This window comes from Sciurus carolinensis, chromosome 6 (assembly GCF_902686445.1).
Source record: "Sciurus carolinensis chromosome 6, mSciCar1.2, whole genome shotgun sequence".
Classification (NCBI taxonomy): Eukaryota; Metazoa; Chordata; class Mammalia; order Rodentia; family Sciuridae; genus Sciurus; species Sciurus carolinensis.
This window is the reverse complement of record NC_062218.1, coordinates 39,871,223-39,895,981: the sequence shown is the minus strand read 5'-3', so window position 1 is coordinate 39,895,981 and position 24,759 is coordinate 39,871,223. Positions and strand designations below refer to the sequence as shown.

At 39.2% G+C, this 24,759-nt stretch overlaps 1 protein-coding gene across 1 annotated transcript in view; it reads left to right on the top strand.

Moving 5' to 3' along the window:
- Positions 1-8,209: 8,209 nt before the first annotated feature.
- The window catches only part of Emb (embigin), a 53,503-nt gene continuing 36,953 nt past the window's right edge, over positions 8,210-24,759 (top strand). Inside the window, exons 1-2 of the mRNA XM_047556402.1 lie at positions 8,210-8,520; positions 18,608-18,697. Of these exons, the coding sequence (XP_047412358.1) occupies positions 8,400-8,520; positions 18,608-18,697 (211 nt within the window). The 5' untranslated portion in view covers positions 8,210-8,399. The remainder of the gene's footprint in view (positions 8,521-18,607; positions 18,698-24,759) is intronic.

Genomic DNA, 24,759 nt, shown 5'->3' with positions numbered 1-24,759 from the left:
AAAACAGTGCATGCCAAGAATATTATTTCTAGAACCATTTGCAGATACTAAAAAGAATCATATCCTACTTGAGAAAGAAGGTACAATCACACAACAAGTTGAATAACAATTATATATTTAAATTGGAGTTCAAACCAACAATAAAGCTCAAGTGTAAAGGTGCAAATTATTAATTGTCGAATTAATCCTACAGACAGCATGAGTTCAGAAGAGAGGGCTTGGATTATTTTTTTGTGGTGACACAAACTATGCCAAAACTTAGTGGTTTAAGACAACAACAATTTTATCATATCACATTATCTTGTGGGTCAGGAGTTTGGGCAGGGCTTAGCTGGACAATTATTCTGCTCCAAGGAGCATCAATGGGGTCACTGTGCACTGTTTAACTGGGGACTGACCTTTTCTGAGGGCTTCAAGAAGGGTCCCTCACAAATCCAGGAACTTCCTGCTCTTTGGCATCTGCCTGACTGCCTGGCATTTTGTCATGTAGGACTGTTAAAAAATAAAAATGGAGGCCACAGTTTGTGTATATGCTTAGGCCAACCGCCCGTCACCCTATAACCAATACTTAAGGTATCCAGATTTCTCTGAAGTGTAGGTTCTAACCACAATCAAAACTTAAGCTTTTCTTTCCATCAGTATGATAAAAATCAAACCCATCAGCTCCAGACAAATAAGCTTATATAGCTCTTCAAATGCTAAAAGGAATGTACTTCATAGTAGCCAATCACAACAGAGATCAGCATACTTCCTCGGTGATTTTATAAGCAATGCTATGTCTCTTGTGATCCCAGCTTCTTCAGACTTGGTTTGAAAGCTCCCAGTTCACACACTTTTCTTTTGTACCTTTTTTACCTTTTTAACTTCATTTGCTCATTTCTTTTTTGCTTCATTTACACAAACTGTTCTTTTGTATGCACAATAAACTCTCATTTCTTTTTTACTTCATCTGGTTTTATTTTGAAGTTTATTGTGTCAGAAGTGAGATCTGAACAACACCCTGAGGAGCCCCAAGACTGGGGAGTGTAGCCACATGTCAATAATGACAGAACCCACTGCACTCCCTGCTTTCTTGCTAACCACAAAAAATCTCTCTCAGGTGGGAGCTCTCTGCATTTTGAGCTCTTCAGCTTTGCTGTGCATAGCTGTGCTTTGTTGAAGCTTCATGGTAAGTCATCCTTTGTCCACAAGGGGGAAATAGCTGTTTTTACCTGGGTTTCTGGACAATAGTAGAACGATCAGTTTCCCTGTATAGATAGTCATTTTAGGGCATTGAAGGCAAAGATAGATTCCACCTGTTACATGACCCCTTCCCTACTTTCCTCTAAAACCCCTGCTTCCTACTTGTACACAGATCAGGGTTTTTATGATCCTCAAAGAGATCAAAGCAAATTTACAGAGGAATTTAAAAATTTTCTGGGAGCTTATATTAGTCTGCTTTTTGTCACTATAACAAAATGTCTGACATAAGCTACTTGTAAAGAAAAAGATGCTCCCAGTTATGGAGGCTCAAAATTCAAAATCATCTAGAAGCAAAGGGTCACACCTCAAACTTGAGCAGATAGGAAGATGGGACCAACCTCAGGCTTTTTATAACAATCTTCTCGTGAGAAGCCAAGGAGTTGCATATGAATTACTTTACAAGAGCACATCCACGATGACCTAACTTCCTTCCACTAGTCCCTGCCTCCTAAAGGTGCCACCATGTCTCAATGGTGCCACCCTGAAGTGCCAAACTTTCGACACAAGAACCTTTGGGGTACTCAATATCCAAACCACAGCAGAGTCTCTAATCCATGTCTCCTGATTTGTACCAAATTGTCCATATGATTGGTACTAGAAATGCTTGAAAATGATCATAAAAAGCCTGTTGGGATATTCCAACTAAGATGGCTTATTTTGTGTTTGTGTAGTACAGGGGCTTGAACCCAGGGTCTTGGGAATGCCAGGCCAGTGCACTACCACTGAACTAGCTTCCAACTAGATGTCCTGGTGATCCTGTCAAGCATACCTCTAAAGTGGATAAGATGGACTAGAAAAATGAACCAACAAGGATTGAAGTTATTCCTATTCTCCATGAGAACAGATTAGGCTATAACCCAACCTTGAGGAAAGAAAAAAAAATTACTCTTCTATGGACTACTGAATCTGCCTTTAGGAAAATTTTAAACTGTATTCCTGCCTTAAAGGCCAAGATGAAGTGGTTTTATTTGTCCATTTTGTTAATGGACTGCAGATAGAAATAAATAGCTTATACTCAGTCATAAAGAAGAATAAAATTATGGCATTTTCAGGTAAATGGATGCAGTTGGAGAATATCATGCTAAGTGACATAAGCCAATCCCCAAAAACCAAAGGCTGAATGATCTCTCTGATAGGCAGACGATGATACATAACGGGAGGTGGGAGGGAGGCAAGAAATGAGGAAGGATGGATTGTATAGAGGAAAATGAGGGGTGGGGAGAGGATGGGGGGAAGGAAAAATAACAGAATGAGACAAGCATCATTACCCTATGTACATGTATGATTACACAAATGGTGCGACTCTACTTCGTGTACAATCAGAAAAACAACAGTTGTACCCCATTTGTGTACAATGAATCAAAATAAATAAATTAAAAAAAGAAATAAATAGCTTATTAAAGAAGCATAAATTAGAACAGGAAGTAACTCCCTTAACAGAATAGAATTGCAACATTTAGAACACTTTGAAAGGAAATTAGAGAAAAATAGGAAACATCAGGAAAACAAACTAATGACCCTTCAATTACAACACTTTGGGGGACCTTGACTAACTTTTAAAAATGTACTCCCAGTTTTGCCCCCATTGATCAAGATGCCTGCCTGTGATTACTGGAAGCAGGAGGGGCATTGGAAAAAAGACTGTCCCTTGCTAAATGAGAGTAAACCGGGACAACCTCCATATCCTTTTGACAATTCTCAATATTGTGCAGGCCACAAGGAATTGCCTGATAAGCTACTTCTGATGATTTTTTTTTTTAATCAATGAGGAGACAGGAAACTTAAAATAAATGGAGAAATTTTACTTTGTTAGTAGACACTAGGGCAAATCTTTTTACTGTAAACATTATGCTAAGGACTCCCTTGGCATAATGAAAATATCTTGGTAGTGAGAATTTCAAATCAAGTTCAAGGGTTTTCTTATCAGAACTCATAAATATACTTTTGGCCCTTTCCCTGAGTATTGCTTCTTCCTATTATGTGACACTGGCCCTGTGACTCTCCTGGGTAGACATCTGTTATTGTAATAGGAAACTAGATAAAATTATCTTCTGGACAAACGACCTGAGATTCATTAGACGCTGATGTTGACGGTCCTAAGGAAATATTTAATTCCATTGAAATGTAGATATACACTTTTCTGAAATTCCTGGCACTCAACAGCCTTCTTGTTCTACAGATGTGGGAAAGATCTGAAATATCAAACCCATTAAAATTCTGATTGACCATTTAAACTGCTTCCTAAATTACCTTAACACTTTCTGACATCTGAAGTAATATAGGGATTCATACTGATAAAAGAGGACTTAATAAGTCCGGGATTAATTCTTCCATGTATTATTTCTTGCTGTACTCCTATCTTCCTGTCAATAAACTCTGGGGAGAGGGATAGAGTTTTGTACAGGTCCTGAGAATTATAAATAAAATTGTAGTACCAAGACTTCCAGTGGCACCAAATCAAAACGGTACCCACTGAATCCAAGTGGTTCACAGTAGTAGACGTCCTTTACTTCTTTTTTTTGTTTTAGCATTTCTGGAGACAAAGATATCAGCATTTGTTAGCTTTTAATTAAGAAATCAACAATGTACTTGGGCAATAATGTCTCAGGAATTAACGGATGCGACTTTGGACTATTCACAAGTTTTACACTGGGACTAGGGCACTGCGATTTCCCAGAAATTCTATTTGGACTTAATGTGAAGGTGATTTACTTCTTTGTTCCTCATCAAACAAGGACTCAGAAGTGGACTCAATGTGTCTAGTACAACAATTGGTTTATTGGCACCGGAAGGCCTGTTGAGATAAGCTCTAATTCTCACAAGACGAGGTGCATTATCTAGGTCATGACTTATTTGCAAAAAAAGACTTTCTGTCTTCAGAAAAAACAAGTACTATACAAAACTATCCCAGACTTGTGACTTAAAGGCAACTCAGAGGATTCCTTGGATTTGCAGTATATCACTAGTTTCCTCTTTATTAACCTTTCTACTCTGTGAGATAACTAAAAGTAACACTCAGGAATCTACAGAAGCAAACCATGAGAAGGTCCTTCCAGAATTTATATGGGCATTGCACAGTCCTCCTGTGTTAGGGCTCTCCAATTATTCCAAACCCTTTATGCTGTCTATGAATGACACAACCAGACTGTAGGAGACCTTATTCAAAAATGCTGAGGGAAAAATGCGTATCTTTACAGTTGGAGAAGTTAAAGACCAGATACAGATATCTCACCAGATCATAAAGGCACAATCAATTGATCTGTTTAGTCAAATCTTGGCTTTGGGGACATTGGCTTCATAGTCTGTCTCAAATCCTTTGTATTATCTCCCCATTAGTCACGTTGATAAAATTCCTGTGCATTACGTTCTCTTAAGAATTGTAAATGATTGTCAGCATTCATTGTCCCTTAAAATGAACTCTAAAAGGCCCTGAACAACAGAAACTACATGAATTTGAATATTTGGAAGAACCTGTTGAAATTCTGGTTTGCAATCGTTAGATGATCATGAAAAGAAAAACATAGTAATGAGAGAAATGCTTAAGACCTGGTCACAGTCTGAGTTCAGCTGCATGACCAAAAGGGAGGGGAGATTGTCAAAGTAAAATAAAAATGGAGGACACAGTTTCAGTATACCTAAGACTAACCAACCATAGCTGCATAACAGAAAATTAAGCTATCCTGATTTCTCTGAAATGCAAGCTCTCAACAAATAAACTTAAGCTTTTCTTCCTTGTCTGAATGACATAGACAAACAAGCTTATACAGCTTTATTCACCCTAAAACGAAATTAAGTTTTTAATAGCGTTACAATAGAGATCGATGTACTTCCTTATTTATGTTTTATAAATTTCACTGCAACCTTGAGAGCCAAACTTCTTTGGATTTGAAGTCTCCCAGTTCACCGACTATTCTTTTGTAAGCACAGTAAATTTTTACCTTTCTTTTTTACTTGATCTGATTTTATTTTCAGAAGGCCTTCCATATACTTTGGGCTTTTCACAGTGTGGTAGTCTCAGGGTATCAGTACTTTTTGCTTGGTGCTGTTCTTTAAAGGGGAGGCTTACAAGGGAAAGGAAGTGACACTTTTTGGGGTCTACAACTGGATGCTTGCACACTGGTCACTTCACCAATATTCAGCAGGTCAGAGGAATGATAGATCCCACCCAGCTCAAGGAGAAGAAACTTAGGACTCTTCTTTTCCCCTCAATACACCAAATGAAGAGAACGTCAAAGCATTTGTAACCACATTTAATTCTCTATGCAGGGAAAGGTCAATTTGAAATAGAAAGATCAGTAAAAGCTGTACAGGGAAATTGGTAGTTGATGAGCTATTTTTAAAGGATATAAAGCTTTGAAAAAGTGGAGTGGTGGATGAAGCCAAAAAATATCAGATATCTAAATATAAAACAGTAACAACATGGAAAATCTTCCAAATGCTTAGCAAAACAGGAGTTATATTTCTTTCTCAGATTGTTTTGCTCCAACAACGAAATCGACAGTGAGAATTGGCCTTGGCTTAGGCAAGTCACTTTTTCTCTTCATAAACAGAGTGATTCAACTGAAAAGATAATTTTTCTTTAAATGAGGTCATCTAATTTGAAGAAGGGTGAATTTGAGGTTAAGGATTTTATAAGACTAATTGGGAAAGGTCAGTCAGAGTTCAGTTTATTCTGAGAATTGGTCAATTTAAAAATTCTCCCAAGGTATAGAGAAATGTTTGCAATTAACATTGAAATAGGATACAGGGCAGCAAGATGGGCTTGATGTAGCAGCTATTGATCAGGTAATTTGGGCTTAGCAAGCCTAGCCAGGTTCCTGGTATGGTCACAGTGTGTTTGGTCCTTTAGGTTGTCATAAGGCTTTGTTCAGATAAGTTTAATCATTATAACTTTTCTTAGCAAGAGGCTTTCCCTAGATTTGTAGTTCACAGATAAACAGCTCTCCATGTTCATTATTGTATATGTGTACATGTGCATTACTGTACATGCAGTTTACTTATTTTTTGTATTGAGAATTTTTACCACTGAACGACATCTCCAACCTTTTTTTTTTTTTTTTTTTTTTTTTTTTTTTTTAATCTTGAGACAGTCTCACTAAGCTGCTTATGGCCTATCCAAGTCGCTCAGACTGGCCTTAAACTTGTGATCCTCCTGTTTCAGCTTCCTGATTCTCTGGGATAACAGGTAGGTGCCACCATGCCCAGCCATGCAGTCTATTTTGAACATAGTGCGTGGTACTTGGTAGATACTTAATATTGCTGATGAATTGTATCATTCTTATTCTCTCAGTACTTCTTTGAATAATCTATTATTTCCAAAAGTTTGACCCATTATAATATTAAACTGCAAACAGGAATATTTTAGATATACACACTAAATAAAAATTAAACATTGCTCTCTGGAGTAAGCATACCTTTCTTGTTTAGCAGTTCAACCTGACAAATCTGTATCTAATGTTTTCTTTCATTTTTTGGGTGCATGCTGGTGTTATGAATTTGTGAATAACAAATGTGATCTGCAAGAAGTAAAGGGAGCAAAACTCATGAGAGATACATTAAAAAATAAATTTTTGTAGATTAGGAATGGAACCATCATGGGATTCATGATACCACTCTTTGGTATTTCTCCAAAAGAATTAAATTCAGCATACTATAGGGATACACAAATGCCCATGTTGATAGCAGCACAATGCCCAACAGTCAAATTGTGGAACCAGCCTAAATGTCTATGAGCGGATGAATGGATAAAGAATAGGTGGCATATGTAAGCAATGGACTTGTACTCAGACATAAAGAATGAAATTGTGTTATTTGCAGGAAAATGGATTGAACTGGAGCATATCCTGTTAACAAAAATAAGCCATATTCACAAAGTTAAGTGAAATAAGTCACTCTCAGAAAGTCAAGGATGGAGTGTTTTCTCTCCTAAGTAAAAGCTAGAGAGAGGGGGGGAAAAGGCAGGTAAGGATCACAAGAAAATTGAAGTGAGTTCAGTAAAATAAAGGAAGATGGGGGAAAGGGAAGGGAGAAAAAGGAGAGGTAAAGGGAACCGAAATTGACCAAAATATATTCTGCATAGGTACAAATATATCATAATAACTTTCACTATTATGTATAATTATAATGCACACCGGTAAAAAACATCTTTTCTGTGGAGAAGGCCTATAGTTTCAACTATTTCAGAGACTGAGGCAGAAGAATCACTGGGGTTCAGGGGTTGGTTAACAGTCTGTGCAACAATGGGAGATCCCGTTTTTAAGAAGAAAAAATAGTTTTTTAGTTGTCTTATTATATTTGGTGAGAGAATAAAAAATTCCCAGCTATGGGCCTTGATGGATAAGGGATAGCCTTATTTAAAACGGTGTTCGTGTTTGACCAAGTTCAACATCTTTGTGCATTTTACACTGCATTTTGTCCTTTAAGTAGTTGTTTCTTCGGCTCTTGTTGGCACCTTAAAACTGTTAGGCTAAGCAAACAGGGAAAATAAAAAGATACACTATGGGGCCTTGGGACTCCGAAGCCTTAATCCGGAAAGAACCAGTTATGTCTTTAGAGACAGGAGGGGAGGGTGTGCGTAATAGGTGGGAAAAGCTAAAGCAAATCCAGGGTGTAAGGCCGCTGGACAGCGCCTTCCACCAGCGCAAAAATAAATCTCCTTAATAAGGTAGCCCAAAGACGTCTGAGGGAACAAAAGTATTCTGTCCTCTCATCTGTCCCATCAAAGTAAATAAGCGAACCTGCCTCTGACGGATGCAAAGAATAGTCTGCAGGGAGAGTTTCATCCTATCCCCGAAGTGATGGACTCGCCATCACCTGCCCAAGCGTCTTCAGCAAGCTCCCTCCCCAACCTAGTAGGGCAGAGAAGACCGAGGCCAGAGAGGATGTGGAGCGGGAGGCGGCACTGCGTATCCGGGAGCGCCTGCAGGCGGCGGAGGGCTGCATAATTCATGGGGGGCCGGGCGCAGCACTGGGCCGGCCTCGGGTGCAGTGAGAGTCTCGGGGGAGGAAGGCAGGGCGGCTGGGCCCCTCCCACTCAGCCTTTTCTCGCGTGTCCTGACCCGGGGACCGGCAGTAAGCCCCGGGCCACCGGCGACGGCGGCTAGCTAAGGAAGAGGCAGCGTCCACGAGGACCGGGGCTGACCCGCCGGCGCGGCGCCATGCGAGTGCTCACAGGCCTGCTGGGGCCCCCGGCGCCCCGAGCGCCCCCGTCGCGGCCGCTCCTCCTCCTGTGCCTCATAGCTGCGGCGCGCTGGAGCTTGGTGGACGGCGATCCCCCAGGTGTGATGGGTGCACCGGCTGGGATGCGGAGGGCTCCGAGCGCGCGGGAAGGGGCGCGCGAGGCCGGAGTCCTCCAGGGCGGAGGGCGTCGCGGGCGCGCTGGCGGGGGTGGCGGGGAGCGGCGCGCGGATGCTGGCGGAGGCGGGCTGCGGAGCGGCGGCGGCCGCCTCCCATTGGCTGGGCGTGCGTTACCTAAGCTGAACCTGCGAACTGGAGAGGCTCGGGCTCCTGCGCTCGGTGGGGTGAATCTGAACGAGCGGCGCCCGGCAAGTCAGAAACGTCGCGGGTGTTAGTATTCGGGCAGGGTCAAGTTTTTTTCTTCGGACAAGAGGGCGGTAGCAGGTGTGGGTGGGTATGAGCACAAGCCAGTGGCCCGGCCTCTGTTCCTGTGGCGTGGTGTTGAAAGCCACATTTCTCATGGCCAACTCCCCTTACTTAAATGGAGAGTAAGGCTCAGATATCACCTTTCCTCCTGGCAGGTGTTGGCTTTGAGGATGTTTTGCAGAGCAAAGTGAAAAAAACGAAACCAACCAAACAAAAAACAAACACACCCATAACCAACCCACCAAGAAAGAAAACAAAGCCCCCACAACTTTTTGGGATAATCTATGGGTGTTTTTTACACTTTGGTCTTTGAAAACAGTTCTTCCTCTGCGGTGGTGGTTGTGTTGCTTAAGACGCTTTGAGGAGTTTACTACAAAACTTTCCCAAAGCCAACACTAGCTTTGCCATTTCAGCTTCACCTGTTTATAGTTACTTTTTGTGTTGACGGTGTTCCATCTAACCTGCTTTCCTGTTCTAGTAAATCTCTTAAGCATTAGCGTGCAGCAAAGACAGAAGAACGCCACAGCTCCTTAAGTGGTAAAGATTGACCACAGGAGGTTAGAAGTGGGGCATGGTTCTCCACAACGTGTTCAATCTTCCACAGTAATTAATTTTTCTAAAGCTATACTGAACATACCATGAAAAACAAGATAATCCAAGACAATTCATTTTTTATACATGATTTGGACAAAAGCATGTGTGTTGCTTTAGTTTCTAAATTTCTTTACCCTTCTCTCTTTTCCATCGTACCACTTAAAAAGAACTGTCCTGTATTTTTTCCCCCTGTCTGGGTATATCTCTAGTTCTCCTATCTCCCATTCACCCATCATTCATTTTCAGAATACTGTAGTTTTCTGCCTATCTTCCTTCCTCTGTCTTTCTCCCCTCCCCTCTCACTCTTTTGCAGTTCTGGAGATGGAACCTTAGCCCTCAATCATGCTAGGCACAAGCTCTTCCACTGATCCATAACCTTTAGCCCCAGAATTTCATAATTTTGATAACTAATTAGTCCTGTTAGTTCTTGGTTAGTCCTAGAAGTTTGGTTCTCTTGGCTTTATGTTAGAATTACCAGAGTGCTGTAAATTATTTATACCTGGTTCCTGCCCTTAGAAACTGATTCATTTGACCTGGGATTCAACCTGGACATTAGTAGTTTTTTAAAACTCCCCTTGTGATTCAATGTAGGTTTAAAAACCACTATTTTAAAATGATACGACCCAGAGAGTGCACTATTTGATACTCTGTTGACATCAGGTTTAAGCAAATATCTGGAGCAGGCTTCCACAGGGAAGAAGGCTAGGAAACAAATGGAAGTGGAATAAATGAAGGTGTAAATAAATGAGATGAATGGGGGGAATTGTCTGTGCATGTACATAAGTCCTGTCCTTTAAATTCCATTTAAGCTAAAATCACATGACATATATTAACATCTAAATTTAAGCTAGAATTAAAAATGATCAGGTAAAACTTGCTTTCTAGATTCTGTGTCAAATCTCCATGAGATTGTTTCTTCCTTGCTGAATAGTACTGCAAGGTCTACTGGATACTTTTTTATGTAGATGCTTTGAACTGCTTGGAGATAAGTGTTCTGTTAGATTAAGACTTTGGAGAGTTTTTTTTTTTTTTTTTTTTTTTTTTTTTTTTTTTTTTTTAAGACCGTTCTCTCTGTGTTGCCCAGTCTGATCTTCAAATGGTGACCTCAAGTGATCTTTTCACTTCAGCCTCCAGGTAGCTGAAACTACAGACAGGCGCCACCATGCCCAGCCTTCTGACAAATTTGAATAATAAACATAGTTATAAGTTATCATGTTTGCTATGTAATAGTTGTGTGCCTGCTACTGCACCATTCAACTTACAACTCCATGAGTTAGCTTTATTATTCCTGGCTTTCAAATGAGGAAATTGGGTCTTAGGTTAAGTGATTGCTCAAGTACACATGTTTAGTAAAACAGTGCAGCAGGAAATTTAGCATTTTCAGTTCAGTTCCAGAGCTTGTTTTCTTACACACAATGCCAAGTAGTCTCTCTTGAGATAACTCAATATGCCCATGAACATTTGAAGCCACTGATGATACAGTGTATGAATCTCAGTGTTTGATATGAGCTACAAGACGTGTTGACAGTTTTGAGACCCAGAAGAAGCACAGGGACTCACCTTGATGCTTTGAAGGCTTTTTTCAATTAAATAAGAAAGGTAAAGTGTCTTTGTAAAGGAGAAATATGAATGAGAATATTTCAATATCATTATTGTTACGTGAACAAATTGGAGGAATGGTTCATATTTGTTTTTTGAGAAATGTTTGCAGTGAAGTTGTTTGAAATTGGCATTTTAACTTATAGAAGATATATCTTCTGTGCTTCCTTGATCAGATTTGTGTCCTGTAAGACCTTTGCACAAAAACTGCCTAGAATAAATAGTTGCCGAAGTGACTATTTTTCAAGCACCCGCATTTGCCAGACATTGTTTTACCTATATTTCAGGAGAAAGTGCTAGCATTTTTTATCTTTGAAGGCATTTGAACTGTTCAAAGGAACAGGTTTACTGTAAGCCTACCTTTAATAGAGATATTTCTGATGCATCAAAAATTTTACCCTAAATTTATCATCATAATTAAAATGAATTATAGAAGCACTTATTAAGACCTAATTCAACTGACTCACTTCCTAGTGTTCCACCACCTGTTTCTCCCTTCTCTGCCCTCTTTCCCTTCATGGATAACCATTGGGAGGGGAAAACAGGGAGGCATCCTCATCTGGCCAAAGGTAGGGTGGCCAAAGTGGAGCCAAAGGTAGGAGAGCAGATCCTGGTAGGGATGGCATCCAGGTAGGAGGGCAGCCCAGGTGCAGGGATAAAGCCTTATCATAGTGAAGAGAGTGCTTCTTCCCAGTGCAGGCTTTCAGAGTTTAGCAGGGTGACATGGGCTGTCATGCCAGGGCAGCTAGACATAGTATCTGATCCCCATCAAAGCACAGAAGTAAGGCATGTAGGAGAGGCAGACTAGTGTAGGAGGCAGATGCAACCTGAGTGGGTGAGGAACATGGGGACAGGTGTGGCAGAAGCAGTGGGAGATTAGTTACATACAGGAGAACTGATCAGCTAAGTAAATCTATCAAGGGTATTAGGACCCAGGTTTTCCACTAGAGAAGAGGGAAATAAAGATGGGGGAGTAGGATGCTTTGGTTTTGGATTGCAATTGGCTGTATCCATGTGAATTCTTGACTAATGAATTTTTATCTCTACCTATTTCAATGTGTGTCAGTGTCCTTATAATGCATATGGCATTTGTATAAATAATATATACACATATGTATATGTTTTGTATGTATGTACATATAAGTATGCTTGCATGTATTCTTGACTCTGTTCTTCGAGATGAAGCAGTGAATGAGAATACTTAGCACCCTGGTCTTGGATTAAAGTACCATTTTTTACTAATAGTAAGCAGGATTTTTGGAGAAATGACTGATTCAGGATTGGTGTGGGAAAGACAATAAGCCTGGAACATCTTTTGCCAGAAAACAGTTAAGTGTTGACAGAATGGCGAATCATGTCAAAAGAATGTAAGAGCCAGTGCAAAGGGGGTCCATTGGACAAATCTGGGACAACTGAACATCAAGATAGATAATGATACTATGGATTTTAACCGACTGAATAATACAGAAAATCTTGAGCACATACTGATATAAATTAATCAATCAATGGAAAGTTTGATGAGGCACAAAGTAGTACACTGCTACCAAGTAACTCCCCTCAAAATTCTTATAGATAACACAGGGAATAAGAGTAACTTTACAATAGAAAAGACTGCAAACATGACCTTAATCAAAGATCAAATAAAAAATCATCAATAAAGGTGGAAAAAAAAATTGTGTGCCAAAAGAGGGTACAATGAGAAGAACACAGCATTACTCAGTGATCTTTCTGCCAAAGGTGTTTACCCTGAATGTACCATTTTACAGTAGAACTCACTTGGTATTTTCATGAATCAAGGTCACAAGAGACAGGAGAGATGGAACAGGAGTGAAGGAGGAGAGAAATTATAGCTAATGGGAGCATGTGATACTGAACTGTACCTTTTGCTAAAAAGTACTTTGTAGGGAGACTTATCTAGGGTGTGGAGATGATCTGGTAATGCCTAAATGTTAGTTCCCAGATCTTCAGGCTATATTGGAATGATGTTGGGATATTTCTTTTGTAGGAAATATACTGTAATGTCATACAGTCAGCAACATCACTCTCATATGGTTCAGGGAAACATGTTCAGTTCTTCAAACCTTTTGTTATTTGAGATTGAAGAAAAAAATAATTAGTTCAGTTTTTTTTTTCAGAGAAAGCTTGGTGTAAGATAGGCATTAAACTACAACAATAATTTAGTAATTTTGGTCTTCAGTTTTATTTTCCAAAGAATTACATGTCCTTAAAGAGGTCTAGAATATATACTTGAGGGTGATTGTCTTAGATTATAATCTTTTGAAGCTAATTTTGTTTAACTGGCCACACATTTCACAATATAAGGTGAATATTAGAAATAAACAACTTAGGACACATTCTGACATAGAAGGGAAAAAAAACACATTATAACATTTTGTTAAAGATAAATTGTACTCCTAAGATGACGTCAGTGTTCAAGGATAAGAAAATATCTCAGGAATGTTAGTATAGAAATAATGGATGTTATCTTTAAAAATAGTGTTATTCTTTTCACTGAAAATAAACTTTTTCTGATATTCTTTAAGTTATTGAGGTTATCATAACTAATATATCCATAATTCCCAAACAGAATCTTTTTATAGCCTTATAGTTATATAGTTCTGAGAATCTGATTTTGTTTGATCTTGAAGCCCAAAGTGCTTTTGTGACTTAGCCAAGAGCAGTGAGCTAGCTAATGGCTATAGCTGGTTTCCTGGTTTGCATTTTAGGGCTCTATCCAGTATGTGGTTTTTCTTCTTAAAAGGTCCTCAAAATAGGCTCCTGGCAGGAGGTGTTGGTTTTCAGGGAAGGCGGGCAAGAAATGTTGCAAGAAATGTTCATGCTTTAAAATATCTACACTTAAACTATGTAGAAGAGGACTGACCACAGGGTCACTCGGCCCTTTGAAGATTATTAAAAGTCATCATGTTGAAGACTCAGGGTTGAGGATGTGTGTGTTCACAGTCAAGATCTCTCAGCCTGGGATCATTGACATTCTGGACTGGATAATTCTTTGTCGTGGGGGGCTGTTATTGTAGAGTGTTATTGTAAGGCTGTGTACAAGCGCACATTGTGCTTGTCATTAGGGTTTTTTCTTTTAACCTGCTTGTAAATGGCTTTCTTGCCCAGTAGTTCCCTAATATTATGTAAAAACTATCTGTTCCCTATCCAGACTGTTACCTGTCTCTGACTTATAAGGGCCGACTTACAAATGGCCCCCATCAGGATAACTTATTTTTCTTGACACACCTTCTTTCCTTTTTACTTCTTTTCTTGACAAAAATTCCACTGGAGAATAGTGTCCAGGACTCAAAGTAGCCTTATTCTCCCTTCTTTTCCTTCTACTATTATAGACAAGGGATTGGAATGTTTTATGCAATTCTAAATATATTCTTTATAGGCAATATTTTTCTTGGTAATTGTTTTAAAACCATATTTAGCCATGCCATGGCTTAAATGACTTTTTACCATTGGGCATGGGATCTCATGGTTATATATAGTATTGTTTCTATGAAGAAATATTCTGATTTCCAAACCTGTTTTATATATAGCATATATTATCTCTTCCTAAATTGTAGTGTTTTTGTAATTGGGTTGCACATATATAATGCTAAGTATTAGGATGTTAAAATGAAAATTTATTAAAATAATTTAAATTATGTACATTGATAGCAATAAGCATATAGGTGAAAATTGAATAATTATATTTATTTTTTATAATAACCTATGCTTTTTTTTTTTTTCTTTTTTCTTTTGTGTTGCTAGGGATGGACCCCAAAGCCTTGTACCTACTAGGCAAGCATTATACCACTGATCTATACCCCCAGTTCCAAGTTCCACCATTTCTTAGATGAAGTCCATACTCTTCTCTTTTGTCCTTCCCAGTTTGATTTCAGTTAAATGATGTACCCAAGTTAAATTTGTGAAAATGTTACTTTAATATTTTTGGTAGATAATGGCACAATTATTCATTTGAAAGGGTTAATAGAATAAATCATAAGCCCCTCTAGCAATGTCTGTTTTAAATTGTAATATGTGAAAAACATCTAAGTGGAGCCTATTTTGCTCTTTGACATAAAGTAATAATAGGTAAAAATTGGGATGTTATTCAATTCTTTGATGTAATACTCTCATGTCCCATCTCTCCTGCTGCAGGAGAAAAATAAATCTTTTAATCTTTGGAACGAGTATTAGATATTACTCTTTTATGTTGGCATTTTGGCCAATATCTCTAAAAGAATGCCAGGTGGAAAACTTCCAGCAATGATTAAGACAGGGGTGATCATGATGACTTGAAGAAGGTGCAGCATGATCTTGGCTCCATTCCTCAGTGTTTACACAACTTTTCCAGTCTTCCCTTTTTTCCCTATGAAATGAAGTTTAGAGTGAAGAGAGATCATCACAGCACTGAGCTGGGTATATCACATTTTGAAACCCCAAGTAGTAACAGGCAGAACTTGGATTGGAACACAAAATTCCCGCTTTGCCGTGTTACGCCTCTCTATGTGACTCAGCCTAATCCTCTCAGGGAAGTATTCAAACCACATCTGCCTGAATCTCCTGCCAGTTTCCTTTATACATCAGTGTTAGCTGAGTCACCCTGCCAGTTGTCCTCCTACTGAAAGCAATAAGGTTTACATTCTCACTTTTTTGATTAAAATGTATCTTGTCTAAACAAAGAACTTCTCACTTTTTCTTTTTTTTTTGTACTGAGGATGAACCCTGGGGTGCTTAACCACTGAGCCAAATCCCCAGCCCCTTTTTAATATTGTTTTATTTAGAGACAGGGTCTTGCTGAGTGCCTCATTAAGTTTCTGAGACTGGCTTTGAACTCTGGATCCTACTGCCTCAGCCTCCCCAACCCGCTGGGATTACAGGCATGCGCCACCATGCCCTGTGAACTTCTTTTACTATTCTAACAACTTTTGCCCTGCTCAAAGCGCATGTGTGGATTGCCTCTTTTAAAAGGAGAGAAGAAATCATGATTATATGTGTGTTTTTTCATACTTGGGGCTTGTTCAGTGGAAACTGGTGTTGTGCCCAAAGGCTTCGAGACCCCACAAAGACCACCAGAGACCACGATCAATGCAAGCAACAAAGAGTCATTTATTAGCAAGTTCGAACCTGGTCCTCTGCATCCTTGAAAACCGGTGACGCTCAGAGGCCCCGAGCCCTTGTTAGCAGGGTTTATATAATGAAAGGCAAGCAGTTATACAGTGTTCTTCCTAATTAGTTACAATTGTAAAGCATGTTATCTTAAGTTCTGAGTCGCCCTGACCTCCTAGAGGAGGGTTGTCCCTTAGCAAGGTTTGTTAGCCAGCTCCCCTGGCCAGCTCCCCTGGCCTTCACAGATAAGATGAGAGAGGTCTGTGGGGGCTGAGGGCAATTTGGGGAAGTCTGTGTCTCTATCTTTCACTGGAACCTGGTGAGGACTGATGTTTTTAAAGAGAATAGTGGTGCCAGGTTTCTGAATGTGGGATTGTGCTTTTAAAATATGGATTGATGGTTCAAAATGGCCAAAACAGCTAGCACATTCTGGAATTATCCCTGAAGCTTCCTTTTTCTTTCCTCTCCTGTTCCTTCAACTGCTGTCAGCTTAGATTTTTGCCAAGCTAAGCTTGTTAGAATGTAGACCCATCTAAGGATCTACATTGGAGCAAGCAGAAAAAAGGGATCTAAGCTTAGCTTGGGCAAAAATCTAAGTTTACTCTATTTTTTTTTACTCCTCACTAAGCATGGATCAGGTGCGTTATATATTCACTTGTGTGTATGAAATAGGAATAAGAGAGGTAGAAATCATTTTTTAAAGCTACATCATTCTCATTACTGAGAATGTGAAAAATAATTATAGTAATAATAACAATAATAAGTGATGTTTGATGATCTCAAAAGGGGTTTGGACTTGTTTCAGGAGGAGGAGTGTGTTAAAAATCTTCACCATTGCAAGTTGTTCCACAGTAGGCTAGGCCAAGAAAGGAGGACTCCCTAGCAAGGAAGCAGGGACACCGAAACTCAGGTTTTACAAACTTCACAGCTGGATAATGTACAGCACGCTCTTTCCTTCTCATCTGTGAGTGAGTGGTATCAGCCTTGAAAAGAATTTTCATTAAGAAGAGAATGTTAATGAGAGCCCTTTTATCACACTGTCCCCACCCTGTTGCCCCCTGTCACTTTTGGAAGTGGATGGGAGAGAGAATACAAACGTGAATGAATGGTGGGGATGAGGCTTTCCATCCCTTGGGAGTCCAGGGAGAAACTCAGGACATATTTTTCTATATAATCACTGTTAGAGGACAGAATGACTTAAGTATGTTATTAAAGATTATAAGAAAGTGCATTCCAGCTTTCAAAGCTGTACTGGAAGTGATTAAACCTTTAAACAGCTTATTGGAGAATTAGGTTCTGGTAGGTGCATGTTTTTTATTAGGCAGTATTTTAAGCCATGTACAAAATTGAAGTAAAAAGGCGATGTACTTTGATAACATTTGTCATACCTTTTAAGAAAAGGAAAGGACTGGAAATCTAATCTTGCATTAGAAATAACTTTCTGAATATTTTTAAAAAAGTGCAATAAAAAAAAGGCTCAGGTTTAATTGAAATTGAATGAAGATTTAAGAATGCAGCCAAGTTGCCAAGCCTTTTCCCCCTTTCTGACTTGTTTGTTGGAGTTTGTTGGAGTGTTGCTGGGGTGAGGTCTACAACTCAAAGGAGCAGGAGGCCAGAAGAAGGAGGAGGAGGAGGGCGGGTGGCGAGGCTTTGAAGAGAGCTGAGAGATAGTGAGAATGGAAACCTTGTTTCTTTAATGAAAGTTTTCAAACCCAGGGACAGAGGAAAGGGAAGTGGGTTGCTGAAGGGCGTGCTACATAGCTGGGAAACAATGTATATCTCACATGCAGCCTTTTTGTCTTCTGCCTCCAGTGCCCAAGGCTTCTGTTTTATTTTCTACTGCCCTTTATTATAGTCCCTTAATCCCTTTGTTCGCCCCTCTCACTTTACCTCATTTTTTTCTTTTTTGGTATTGGAGATTGAACCCAGGGATGCTTTATTATTGATCTATATACCAATCCCCATTTTTTCTTTTTCTTTCTTTCTTTCTTTCTTTCTTTCTTTTTTTTTTTTTAATTTTGAGAGAGTGCCTCACTAAATTGCTGAGCCTCGAACTTGTGATCCTCCTGTCCCACCCTCTGTATTATAGGCATGTGCCACCATGTCCTACTTGCTTTGTCTCATTCTGTCATTTCCTTTTCTGTCACTATTATCTAATTCTTCAGTGTCTTCCAGTGTTTTTATTTATTTATTTATTTTTTAATTTTTTTAAAGGAATCCGTAATTGTAGAATAAGAAAATAAAGGTATTTATTAAAGAAAACAACTGAGTAAATACCCAGAATATTTAGATAAATAAGAAACAGAAAAAATTCAGAAATTTGGTCATATTTATAGCCCATTACATACCTAAAAAAAATGTTATTTTTCCATACTAGTGTACAATGACATTTTAGCTGTTAGAAACTGGCTTTCAGATAATCATTTGGTTTTGATAAGGATGTCTGATCACGTTCTTTCTTTTATAGATTCAGCTTTTACAAGTCTACCTGTTCAAGAAGAAATGATGGCAAAATATTCCAACCTGTCCTTGGAGAGTCATAGCATATCTCTGACCGGTAAATGTGTCATGTTTCAAATACTACAATGCCTGTAAGATTTGTTGTTTTTAAACAACATTTAAATAAACCAGTGTTCTCTGCCTCATCAAGTTCTAATCCCTGTTCCTGGTCTGGTGGGAGAAATGTATCTGCAACTCATAAATGTCCACTACACTGTGGTGACGCAAGGTGGGCATTGTGCTGTGGCTTCAGGGAGGTGAAGGGTGTTCCAAATCTGCTTGGCCTGAGAAAGACTCTCTGAAAGAAGGTCACCTGGGGAAGGGGAAGATTAATTCAGGTTTGCAGGTTCTCTTATGCTTTCATAGTTGCTGCTGGTGCATCTGTTAGGACCAGGCTATACTGAGAGGAGAATTTGTCTGTTTACTAGAATCCATTTAACCACAGAAGCTAATGATGGTATCAGAAAAGTCATTGACAGAGCTGTGGGAAAACAAGTGAAGAATCCCCAAACCAGACTCAGCTCTGCTTCTTCTGCTTGTTCGTTCACAGCTTTGAATTCTAGTACCTCAAAAGTAATCAGAGAGTTCTTTGGAAATTAGTAAGAATAGTCCGTTTAGTAACAGTTTTCTTAGAAAATAGTACAATTATAATTTGAAATATTTAAAAACTGTTTCTCAAATCACTAACTGATATTTTCTACTTTTATGTCCAGTTTATAATGGTTTCCTACTCTTGTGAACTCTTTCTCTACTTGTGTTTCATATGACTAGAAAGGGTCATATAAATGTTAGGTAGAACATTTTTATAACTATACAGCTCTTTTTGTTTCCAGCTGTCCCCTTTCTGATATTTGGAATTTATTCTTTTAAAGAACAACTACGTTATTTCTGTGTTATTACTTGTTGCTTTATTTTTTTCATGTTCTGGTTGTTAAATCCCTAAGATGAAGTGTTTCTATAAGAGAGACTCATATGAAGACATAAGTTTGCAAATTCTTTCCCCAGTCTCTCCACGTGGGCAGCAGGTACCCTTCATTTACTGGTACTAGACTTACAGAACAGCAAGAAATGACCTTTTAAATTGATACTAGGTCAGTTATTTACTTCACCTGTTTGGAGGATTTAAAACCTAGCTACTCTTTTATTCTAATAATGCAATTAAAAACAGTCTTTCTGCTGTTACAAAGAGAAAAAATGCTCACTATTGTCCACTCTTACTTACCGCGTGGATTTTACCAAACTTCAGTGTGTGATTTCTCCTCGTCATGGACTTCTGAACTTCAGCTTGCCCTGAGTCTGAGCACTGATATGCAGAACATCCTGAGAACTGGTGACACAGCCTGACCGTGCTATATACTCATTTGTTTGCTCAATTTCCCTCAAAAGTTCCTGCTGACTTGCATGTCCCTCCCGGTAAAGGAAGGCCTTCTGTTTGATTTTTAGACACTTGAAGATCTTAAGTTTGGAGCTCTTCCCTGTTGCAGTGGTCTTTTTAAAATTAAGATTTTAAAAAAGGGTCTGAATTTTGTTTTTTTGAAGATAGCCAAGGTCTGACGTGAGTTCTGAAACTCTGGCTCTGTGCTCTGTGAACCGGATAGTTGTGTTTCCACGTAGGGCTATGGGTCTGGTTCTCTTTTCATGAGAAATTTTGGTCTCAGGAGCTACATTTACTGGAATACAGAATTAAAATTTGAAGGCATGCTAATGATTATTAGGAACTGAGAGTTTTCTTAGGATTTCTTTTAAGCTTATGATTCATGATGGTTCATCATAAGGACTTTTAATCATTAGGATTTTTAGCCTACTTTATGAATGGAGTGTTTTCATATTGCCATATCATTGTTTGTATCAGTGTTAGTTTTTATCATTGCTATTGTTTATCTATAAACAGTACTTTTAGCATTTCTATGTTATTACTTATTAGTTTTTCTTCCCCTTTGGCCATTTTAGAAGTGGTCTTGAAACAGGCCAGAGGATGCCCCCCCCAACTCTCCAAAAAAGACCCTTGCCATAATTAAGCTTCTCTTGTCAGATCATCAGTATGTCTGCAGAGGTTATTGTGGCCGGTAGTTTCCTCTTTTTTTTTGCAAATGCCAGGTTAGCACGCAATAGGTGTGACAGAGTTAGTAATCTGTAGCTTGTTGTACAAAAAGATATTATCTCTGTTTTCTTGGTAAAAAACTTGTGAAACCTGTGTCTGGTCTAGAGGATAGAACAGAAGGCACTCGTGTGAATCCCCAAGCTCCCTCCCTCTCCCCCTTGGGTATAAAGATCAAAGAATTTCCAGCATCTTTGTTCATCTTTGTTCTTAGGTGAGAGCCACCTCTGAACCCTCCAGTCAATAAACCTGCTTCTTCTGGTGTCCAACCTCTTCTATCCTACTTTAGTCTTACTCTTAGGTTACAGTGTTTCTTACAGGGAGATTTAAGCACAATGACTGACTTACAAATTTTGGACCAGAATGACAATTTTGGCTATTCTTCATACATTTACTTAGTGAGAATGGGAAACATTTGGGGCCCTATGCCTGGGAGAATGGAAAACATGGCCCTTGATTCACAAAGGCCTACATGTTTACTTACTTAATATTTTAAAAAATGTTACCGATTATTTACAAACTCATGATCTTAACTGTGTACTATATACATGTTTCTAAATATAGTTTAATTTAATTCTCATTTTAACCCTCTGAGGTGAGCATGATTTTTATTTGTAATTTGCAGTTAAGAAAAGAGAAGCACAAAGAGATATAGTAAATTGGCCAAGACCACAGGCCCCAAGTTGAGCATCAGTTTTGAATCCAAAGAGCCTGGTGCTGGAGTCTGTACTGTTAACCAGCGTGCTATTCAGTCTTTCTGTCTTTCTTTCTTCCTTTTAAAAATATATTTTAGTTGTACATGGACATAGTTCCTTTTATTTATTTATTTTTATGTGGTGCTGAGACTCGAACCCAGTGCTTTGCACAAACCACTGAGCCACAACCCCAGCCCAGTATTCAGCCTTTCTTTTTTTTTTTTTTTTGCGGTGCTGGGGATTGAACCCAGGGCCTTGTGCTTACAAGGCAAGCACTCTACCTACTGAGTTATCTCCCCAGCCCTCAGCCTTTCTTAATGCCACATTATTCATTCCTCTTAAGAGCATCATTAAAAACAATTATGTCTGTTCAAGGAGACTCACATTAGTTTTAAAATGATGTATTCAAAAACTGAAAATAAAGCTATTTTAATTACCCAAGTCCATTAGTCGTGGAAATTGCATTTGCTGAATAATGAATTTGTGTATGATTGGTTCCACTAGGACAAAAACCCACTGTTTTTTTTTTTTTTAAATTCTAATTGTTGCATTATAATTATACCTAAGAGTGGAAGTTGTTACATATGTGTACATGTACATGATATAACAGTATAATGTGGTCAGTATTGTTTCCCAGTATTTTTCCTTTCTTCACTCTCTTCCCTCACTCTGGTCCCTTTCTTCTATCTCTACTGGTCACCCTTTGATTTTTATGTGAGACCCCTGGCCCCCCCTTTTTTCCTTTATCTTCTCTAGCTACCACATGTTAGAGAAACAAACAAACAACCCTTGACTTTCTGAATTTGGCTTATTTCACTGACATAAATCTCTCAAGTTCCATCCATTTTCATGCAAATGACATAATTTAATTCTTCTTGAAGGCTGAATGAAACTCCATTGTATCACTGAGCTTGAAACAGATCTTTTGATAATGGACTATCTTCACATCACAACTCTAAGTTTTCCAGTGTCAATATTTGTGGACTTTTTTTTTTTTCTTTGCTATGCTGGTAATCGAACCCAGGTCTCTGCATATGCTGAGCAAATGCTCTACCACTGAACTGCATCCCCTGCCCTTGGTTGTCAGTTTTCACAAGTTGTTTATTATATTTATCACAATTAGAATGTTTCTGTATTGTAACTTTCAGTGTTTTTTTTCCCCCCCTTTGCACATTGTAGTGTTTAGTTTACCAATAGTGTGTTATAGTTTAACCAATCTGATTAAAATCAAAACATCAGCTGGCAGTTTTCTTGGGCAGTCTGTTGATGTTGCCATCAGCTCTCACCTTGGTAACCTAGTGGCACGTTGTATTTGCCATGCTGATGTGAGCAGCTGGCCTGGTAAGAAAAGTGAGGAAGAGTCAGGTTGAGCAGTGGAGAACTGCTTCCAGTAGCAGAAATGTTAATCTTTGGGCTGGGTAATATTTATCATGGGGGACTGTTTGGAGCATTGTAGGATGTTTTTAGCAGCATCCTGGCTTTAACCTAATAGATAGGAAGTCAGAGGTCCCCTGGAAGACAGAATCATCCCACCTACCCTCACTGCTATGTACATGAAAGAGGCTAGATCTGTGTATGAGAGAGCTTTCTGTCTTTAATGAAATACCTGAAGCAGGCTACTTATGAAGAAAAGAGGTTTATTTAACTCTTTCAAAGTCCAAATGGCAGGGCACAGGATCTAGCGAGGCCCCTGTGGTGGGTGGTATATAGATAATGTGGGAGGAAGCTTCACATCTCAGGTCAGGAGGCAGAGGAACTGGGTGGGGCCAGGCTTGCTCCTTTTATAACAGTCCTTTCACCAGAACTCAAGGTTCCCCAGAGAGGTACCTGATCCCTGAGTAGGGCCTTCAGTGACCTGAGAACCTTCTACTCTTAACGGTTCCATCACCTCAATGCTGCTGCTCCAAGACCAAGCCTCTAGTACATGACATTTGGGGAACCCCTCTGACATCCAAACCATGGCATCCAGCAACTGTGCCCCATCCCTTTACCACGGGAGGCCATAACTTAATAATCTTAGGGCTGTCAGCATTTAATAAAGTGTCTCACCAAAAAGTCAGATGTTGTTGCTGACAGGCACAGGACATAGCACAAGAGGGACAACGAACCTGATCTGTTATCTGTTACAATCCCACCTTGTCCTTCCCTCCTACTTCTGTTCAAATGCTCCCTGTTTTAGAGAATTGAGTCAAAAGCCACATCTCCAATAAGGCTCATGTAGATAAAAGCTATTTGTTTCTCTGGTGTGTTTTTATGAACTTTTAATTATGTAAGTAAAATTAAGTTCATTTAAAAAATATTAAAACATTATCTTCAGCCTTCTAGTAAATTAAAGTATCTGAATACCCTCCTGTCACATCAAAGCATATCTACAATACAGTAAACCTTCTCTTAACTATATAGCCAAGTACAAATGAATATATAGCCAAGGACAAATGAAAGTGAAGACAATTTCCACTGATCAAATAGGTAACCAGAGTGTCAAGCCCAAGGCTTGATGTTGTGTTAGGTCTTCTTATGTCTATGGCCAAGGTACTTGAGTTTTAAGAACCACAGAGATATAAAAACAAAGCCTTGAATCTGTATTAGGAGAGGAGAGTAGGAACTGGAAACCCCCAGAAAACTGATCCTTTCCTGGCTACAAACAGTGGAAGGTTTAACCTGGCATCAGCTGACAGCTGGGTGAGGCATCAGCTGACAGCACAAGGAGATGACAAGTTGGTGACATTCTTTGTTTTGACTTTGTTCTGCTTTAAAAACAAAGGCTCCCATGACTGTCAGCTAAAAATAATACTAAAAAAATGTGAACAAAACCCCCCAAACACCCCAAAGATTCCTCTGTTTATTCAAAGATATGGGCCTGCCCTGGAGGGTGTTTAGATTACAAACTTATATTACTTGCTTTACAAGCTGACAAATAACAGAAAACGATCCCCGACTGGCGCTTTTTCCACAGGAAAGCCATGAGAAACATCTGTGGAAGGACACACTGTCCACTTGGCTGTGCGGTCCATACTGAGAATATGACCCAAGAGAAACACAAAAAGCAGCAAAGCAACCCCTGGACTGTGAGTCAGCTGAGAAGCAGTAGACTAGATGTTCCTGAACTTGACATCATAGAAGTGCTAGGTAGGCACACAAAGGAGGAAATGTTAGAAATATGAGAAACGTGGGAGATGAGCATTGTACTTTCCAAATAGAACCTTTAGAGGTAAAAGTCATAAACCTGACAGACCTGTCAAAGCCCTGCCACTACCCCACACTTCTACCGCTGTTCTTTCCCCTCCCAGATGTTCTGTCATCTCTCCCAGGATGACCTGTGTTCAA